We start from the raw sequence: 7,230 nt of genomic DNA on the forward strand, positions 1-7,230 counted from the left end.
TTAAGTGACGAAATCGGCTATGAAAGATTTAATATTAATTTTGTCCGATATGTACTATATTAGTCTGTGGTTGCTTTAACATCTGCAATACACTGACAATTTTTCAACCACTAATGAGCTGAATATTTGGTCATAGGCATGTTTGATACAGATGTTTTCGAAATAATAATCACAATATTCTGAAATTAGACTCATATGTACTTTTCAAGAGACATTTTTGTGCTGCGGTGTGCGCTTTCTTCATTAATTGTGGTCCTGCCTGCTCTGTTGACAACTTTGGCTATTATCCACTTTTTTCTCTTTTAGGAAATTTCGGGACTAATTTTTTGAATGTTGCCTCTGACTTTCGTGGGAGGGAAATCGCAATTTCGCATAAACAAACTAAGCGATCCCCATTTCATTGTGCGACGGACCTTCCGTGTACATATTACCACGTGATAACCACAGCTCAATATTTGAACTGATCGCCGTGCAATTCTGAACTTCTAAATGGACATGAAAGCGTGACGAACATTACTTACCTCCTCTAAAATACGGCGGATTCCTTCTCGTGGTGCATCTGGATAATTTGCAGGATCCACAGAAAGAAGTTTCATTACTCGAACTTTCCCACCAGGACATCTTGCGTAAATGTCAGTGAAGGTGCCACCTCTGTCTATTGCAAATTGAAACTTTCCCTCGTGCTCCATCATGAGATCATGAGATCATGAGCGATCGTAATGAGCACACTGCTTAGCTATGCACGCTGGTACAGTTGGGAGAACTGAGACCAATACTGAGGCTTGTTGAGGTGTCCGGTGTCGTATATATATGGAAAGCAAATCTTGCCAGTAATGTGCTGTAATGCGAGTTAGCTCAGCTGTTGAAGGCACGTGACGTGTAGTTCTAAAGTCTACCACGGTTTACTATTCAATACACATATCCATGTGGCTGTATTAGAAAATGACAGTCATGCTGAATCACATTTCATACAAGACACTGTATTGTAGGTGCATAGATGCATACATACGAAATTTGCAGTTGACTAGTGTTTGGATATTTGGATGTCTGCTGTTAAAGCTGACGTAACTCAGGAGAATTGACACGTAGAATGTATTATTCCGATTGAGTGCGCCATGTCTCGGCTCAGTTTCGATCGTTTCGATTCTCCTTCGAGACGATAATCAGTGGGATCAACATAGTTATTTCAGTACTATATTTATCGTGTAGAATGTTCATCTTGGTAGAGGTAACGTTGTCCCTGTGCTTAATTAATCGAGCTGCATGCCATGAAGACGCACGAGGGCGCGGTGGTATATCTCCAAGTATTAATATTGGCACTAGGTGGCAGTGAGTGATCAGTGATCAGCTTCATGCCCCGGCCGCATTGGCAAGTCTAACATTTGAGAGTAAGAGTCTTATAATTTATAAATTTTTAGTAAAAATTCACAAAAATTTCCGTCTTGAGCAGCAGAACAAATTAAAGTTGCAGTGAACGTACAGCGCCTCAAGTTATATGCATTTTCCACGTTATATTCGACTTTAAGAGGTCTTGCCTCCACTTCCGTTCAACACGAAACCATAGACTTGGGAATGCCTGACAAAGTTTTCTCGTCCAAAGCCATTGAGAATAAGCGTATATTCATCCATTATACTACAGATTTCTTTCACACAGCAAATAAAAAAAGGAGGAAGCCTGCTTGTACAGCACCCATTTGTTTTTTTTTAATGCTAGTGGAGTGGGACTAATTCCCTTGTACTGCGGCCACTTCTGGCCTATTGTACCAGACCCAGATGATAAGTTAGGGTGATTGTGGAGCAAATGGGGGACTGAAGATTGGCAGGGAACTCGGAGAAAATCTGCCCCAGCCACTTTGTCCACCACAAATCCCACTTGGCCAGACCCGGGATCGAACCCGGGCCGCTGCGGTGGGAAGCCAGCGACTAACCTCTTGATCTATGGCGCGGCCCTACAGAATCCTTAATATTGTTATAATCACTTTTACCAAGAATGTAGTTAACGGTCGTTACAGGCGTGGGCAGGAAATGACCCGGAGATGGAGATAGCAGGTTTCTCCAAAGATTTGTACCTACCGGACCACAAGCGTAAAATCCCAAAAGTCGGTAATCTGAAATACTGGATTCGTTCATGCATACACGCCTGCTTTACGTTGCGTTGGCTGCAATGTAGATACAAATATTTCCGGCGTTTGTATTTCCAACATGGCGCGAATGGATTTAATATCTTTTAAAGGTTTGCGTTTAGATGGTCGTAGAGCGAATGAATTGCGACAAATTCGTTGTAAAATGGGAGTCTTTAGTCAGCCAGATGGTAGCGCATACTTAGAACAAGGAAATACCAAAGTTTTGGCAGCTGTGTATGGTCCTCATGAGGTAATTAATATCAATTTCACGCGAGTGAAAAGACAAATTAATCGCATTCATACTTCATAAATCATGGTAAGGCATGTGAAAAATTAACTCCATGGCACCATATGTTATTATCCTGGATGCTGTAAAGAGTTTTCTATCTGGAGATTGTAACGTCATGACTATTAGGTTATGTTTCCATGTAAACCCAGGGAAGGAAGCATCGTTCGTAGTATATGTGATTAACCAAGGTAACTGTTTCAGATTCGAGGAAGTCGAAGTAAGGCCCTTCATGACAAGGCATTAGTAAACTGTCAGTATAGCATGGCAACCTTTAGTACAGGTGAACGTAAACGTCGACCTCGGGGTGACAGGAAATCACAAGAAATGTCCATGCATCTGCGTCAAGCCTTCCAGGCAGCGATTAGGGTGGAAGTATATCCGCGCTCACAAATTGATATCTTTGTTGAGGTTTGTGTTCATCAGAACATACTAGAATTATTCTCAAATATGTTAGAACATGTTTCATAATGTCTCTGTGCTGGGCTTATGATGTATTTATCAGCCAGTCTGTATTGGTATAGACCTCAAAGAAGACCTAAGCATAAACGGGAAGAGAATATCAAAGTGGATCATTAAAAAAAATAGGGTTTGAAGGTCTGAACTGAATTTAACTGGCTTTGTGTATAATGCTAGATGTTTATGTTCGTGGTGATGAACCTTAAGAGTTCCATAAGAAATTAGCATTTCTCAGTCAGTTAAATAACCTCAATTACCAAAGAAGATACTGTACCATGTGATTAACACTTACAAGGTCATCTTCCTCTCAGGTGAAGTCATACAGTTGTAAGCTCAATAAGAGAACTCTTGAAAGTGCCTTCTGCATTATTGTCTATATGGAAGACAGGTTTGGAGTTTGGTAGATACACATTCGGATGCCTGAAACCAATTTGTAAATATTTCATAGGTTCTTCAGGCAGATGGAGGAAATTACTGTGCATGTGTGAATGCAGCAACTTTGGCTCTAGTGGATGCCGGCATACCCATGACAGAATATGTGGTTGCCTGCACTGCCAGTCTTGCAAATGGAGATGTTCCATTGGTTGATGTCAGCAATTTGGAAGAGAACTCTGGGGGTCCAAACCTAACAGTTGCAGCATTGCCGCTCTCAGGACAGGTGAAATACAAAATTTGTATGATGCATTTTGGTTAGCAGTATATAAGCATGATTCATATAGGCTATTTAGCAACACTATATCAGCTGAAGGACATTTAGCACTGAATGAAATTACAGGATTATGTATGATAAAATGAAGAGATTATATTTGGGAAATCCCACCTACACAACTTGGCCAGAAACCGTTTATTCTTTCTGTGATGTGCCTCTAAATAAATTCAGGGATACCTTAAAATAATCTGTAGTCATTTTCATTATTGCACTTCCTAATTCATTGTTAAATCATCCTGTCATTTAGTATTTAATTTTTCTACGGCCCCCACTCCATTATATTTGTTAGGTATTGTCACGGTTTTCTTCTAGTGTTCACTTCTCCCCAAGATGAACCTTAAATATAAGTTTCAGTGTTCTGATATATACAGCTGGTATACAACTGTTAAATAAACCATGAAACAGATTAAAGCTCTTATAATGTACAAGTCTAGTAGGGGACAAGGTATTCTGATTGTGTTTTCCATCCTACACTTGAATGTGACAGGTGGCTCTGATGGAGATGTCCCAACGCTTTCACCTTGACCACTTGCCTAAAGTGGTGGAGTGCGCACTGCAAGGTTGTCGTGACATTCATCAGATCCTGGATCAAGCTGTGAGGAGACATACTGAAATGTCTGGATCTGCTTTGGGGTGGGGGAATAGAGCTCAAGTGGACCTGTGATTTGTGGGCTCTTAACCACAACATTCTGTACAAAAATAATTTTGTATTTTACAAGTTAAATAATTTTGTGTTTGAATTAATGGAAGTAATGTTTGAACAATGTCAACTAAACGTGAATATCCTGGAAAAACAAAGTGCTGTGTAATTTGAATGACTGTTGTAGAAAATGAGAAATATTTTTTTCCAGGATGTATAGGTGGCAGCACTGAACATCAAACATGCTGTGCACAGTGTGCAACTTTGAACTGCATCAAAGTGCAAACAAGGGGTTTCAGTTCTCTGTGATGAAACAGTGAAATTCACAGTTGTTTACTGCAGTCACCAGAAAATGAATTAAAAACCTTGTCAATAAGATGATTATGCTGTAGAAGCAGATAAAGCTCTATGAAGCCATTTTAAATTTTGTGCGTATTCCATTCTTGCAGTACATATCCTAGACAAAGCAAAACAAAGTTTGTTGCTTAGGTGAATTAAACAGGTGGGAAGATTTTTTTAACTGGGATAGAAGTGATTTGTTCCCTGATAAAGTTGTGTGAAATACATGTAGTCAGAATAGGTTTGTCAAGTAGTATATTCTGGTGTAGATTTCAGTCTGTGATATATTTGAAGTTCTTGACTCATTCTAAATGCATTTTCCACTGCTCTAATAGCGCTCAATAAGTGACAGTCAAGAATTCTTTCATCATCATCATGGACTTGTGATCCAGGATATAATCTTAAGAATCTTCTCAGTGGAAAGGTACTATTTGAGACTAAGTAAATGGTATTGGGTCCTCTGTACCTGGAAAAGTTTTATCTTCGTTAACGTTTTTCTTTTGCAAAGCTGGAATTTACAGATCTGCAATGGCAGAACTTTCAAGTGAATCTCGATAAATTTGAAGTGAACCCCAAACCTCAAAAATTTGTTAATAAAAGCCTATTTTTAGCCTTCTTACCTAATTTAAAAAAAAAAACAAGTAGGCTTATGTGATCACCATGCTGTCTGTTGTCCATCCCCCCATCCAGTTTGAATGAATGAACTAATCTTTATGAAACTTGGTACATACATCATGGCACCTAAGGTGATCTGAATGGTGTGTTGCATAAATCCCTTTCATAGGTCTGTGTACACAGGCAATAGCTTGGTAAAAACATTACATACACAACAACAGAATTATTCAGCGAGTTTTCTGTGTGGTCCATGTCATATCAGAGGAAAGAGGCGCTTAGTTCTTCCCAGAACTTCTTGTTATACACAGAATTACTTTGACACTGTGCAATTTTGTAGGTAGTTACGATCCTCCATCACAAATGTTCCTTCCATACTCTCTGAGGTCATCAGTAACAAATTTATATTGTGCACCTTACCAGTCCTAGTACAACAGCAGAATAGCTTTTGTGGTAACTAATATGGTGATCCACTTTGTGGAGGTGCTAACAGTTTCAGAATGCCTGCTCTCAAGAGTACCTAGACTATTCATTCAATTCATTTTCACTCTTTCTCAGTCTTGACAAATACTTCCACTACAGCTCTCACATCCTGCCAAAAGGATCCTGTGATACTCAGTCCATAACTGTGATGAAATAGGCTATATTATAAAACAACCTGTTTTCATTTTTCGGTATGGCTGCAACACTGAAATCATGCACAGTGCATGTGCATCAGTGAGCTGAAAAGTATGTAGAATAGCAACAGTGTTATGATTTGGTATGATTAAGTGAACTTGCAAATGAAGGTGTTAATAAATCCACTCAACAATCCAGAACCCTGGACACCTGACAACATGAATTCAGATTTCCACTGTAATATTACAGTTTATCATTTATTATTAAATTATGTTTGTAGTGCCAGGCAGTGTACCTAAGAATTCAAAATTATATTTAGATAATCTTTCTTAAGGTAATTAAGATGATCATGTCTTAAAAAATACATATAAAAACAAAGATCTTTCATCAAAAGTCACAGTTTTATAAACATCTTATATTCAATATATAAAAGCTGATAAGAAAATTATTCAGTTAGCATTGTTCTCGTGATATGAAAATTATCTATATATGTGTATGTATATATCTTACTTAAAAATTACAAACTAAAATTATACATTCATAATGGAAAAGCTTTATATTTGTACAAGGCAATTTCTTGACATCTCAGATTTTTCTGTCAAGAAACATCTCATATAAAACACGTACAAGCGTGTACCAGTACCTGTGTAAGCATGTTTATTTGCATGGCTTGTTGCTTCAATATCTTATACTGTTCCTTAATGTGGTTGCCCATCTGGATGTCGTTCAACAATCATTCCAACACCCTGCAAGAAATGTAGAAGACGTGTGATCATTTTATCTGTGAGATTACAAGCGAGGAACTTAGTACTCTTGGGAAAGTCAGCCAGATCAAGACAGGATTAGTTTCCATCCCATTTGGACACAGCTGACTGTGTTAGCAGCCTTCATTGCAGTCAGTCATCATGAAAGTTCCACATACTACATGACTTAGTACTGTATACAGGACAGGAGCATAGAATGAGCAGAGAAAGTACCTAAGAGGATAAGCATGATATGGGATGCATGCAGAAGTTTCATGGGCAAACTTCTTGTACTCTGAAGACAAAAAAAATGTTGCAAGTTTAATCTCATGAAAACAGACTGTGGCAATGGGTGGTGGATGGAACTGGCTTAGGATCATGTCCAAGGGATGGCTTTGTTATTATCAGTGTTGAACCCTCAGATTCTGCTACAAGAGCCATGGCGAAGCAGTTGGCTGAAACAAAAAATTAAGCAGGATCATACCATGAGGTTGATTACAGCACAGATCATTACAAGCAGAACCTCAGTTGATAAACTCTGCAACATGATGTGCATCTGAAAATGCCATGTGGGAATAGCTAGAATGAGATTTAAATTTTTATCAATAAATGTAAATACTTGTATACACAAAGGGACACAAGATTTTTAGGTTCCCACAGTGGTGAGCACAAAGATTATGGGTGGTCATGGCCACTTCCCC

At 38.7% G+C, this 7,230-nt stretch overlaps 3 protein-coding genes across 5 annotated transcripts in view; 1 reads left to right on the forward strand and 2 right to left on the reverse strand.

Annotated features, from left to right (window-relative positions):
- Positions 1-983, reverse strand: part of LOC111868714 (5-oxoprolinase) — a 62,357-nt gene extending 61,374 nt beyond the window's left edge. For 2 of the 3 annotated variants that reach the window (XM_033753145.1, XM_023859630.2), the window contains exon 1: positions 522-983. In XM_033753145.1, the coding sequence (XP_033609036.1) occupies positions 522-692 (171 nt within the window). In that variant the 5' untranslated portion in view covers positions 693-983. Of the gene's footprint in view, positions 1-201; positions 262-521 lie in introns of those variants that run through there. The other variant, XM_033753146.1, reaches the window with a different exon arrangement.
- Positions 984-2,169: 1,186 nt separating this feature from the next.
- On the forward strand, positions 2,170-6,507 carry LOC111868716 (exosome complex component RRP41). The gene is made up of 4 exons (XM_023859633.2): positions 2,170-2,373; positions 2,614-2,820; positions 3,317-3,526; positions 4,065-6,507. The coding sequence occupies exons 1-4, from the start codon at positions 2,203-2,205 to the stop codon at positions 4,239-4,241; spliced, it is 765 nt and encodes a 254-aa protein (XP_023715401.1). The 5' UTR covers positions 2,170-2,202; the 3' UTR covers positions 4,242-6,507.
- The window catches only part of LOC111868715 (trifunctional enzyme subunit beta, mitochondrial), a gene marked incomplete at its 5' end in the record, with an annotated part of 36,666 nt that continues 35,445 nt past the window's right edge, over positions 6,010-7,230 (reverse strand). Inside the window, 1 exon segment of the mRNA XM_023859631.2 lies at positions 6,010-6,532. Coding sequence (XP_023715399.2) covers positions 6,485-6,532 — 48 coding nt within the window.

Source organism: Cryptotermes secundus, unplaced genomic scaffold (assembly GCF_002891405.2).
Source record: "Cryptotermes secundus unplaced genomic scaffold, Csec_1.0 scaffold1688, whole genome shotgun sequence".
In the NCBI taxonomy this organism is placed as follows: Eukaryota; Metazoa; Arthropoda; class Insecta; order Blattodea; family Kalotermitidae; genus Cryptotermes; species Cryptotermes secundus.

Bases quoted from the DNA above. Each gene is read 5' to 3' on its own strand.
- LOC111868716 (XM_023859633.2), top strand. From the start codon at position 2,203: ATGGCGCGAATGGATTTAATATCTTTTAAAGGTTTGCGTTTAGATGGT. The intron at 2,374-2,613 runs GTAATTAATATC...TAACTGTTTCAG, and splicing joins CTGTGTATGGTCCTCATGAG to ATTCGAGGAAGTCGAAGTAA. The intron at 2,821-3,316 runs GTTTGTGTTCAT...AATATTTCATAG, and splicing joins AAATTGATATCTTTGTTGAG to GTTCTTCAGGCAGATGGAGG.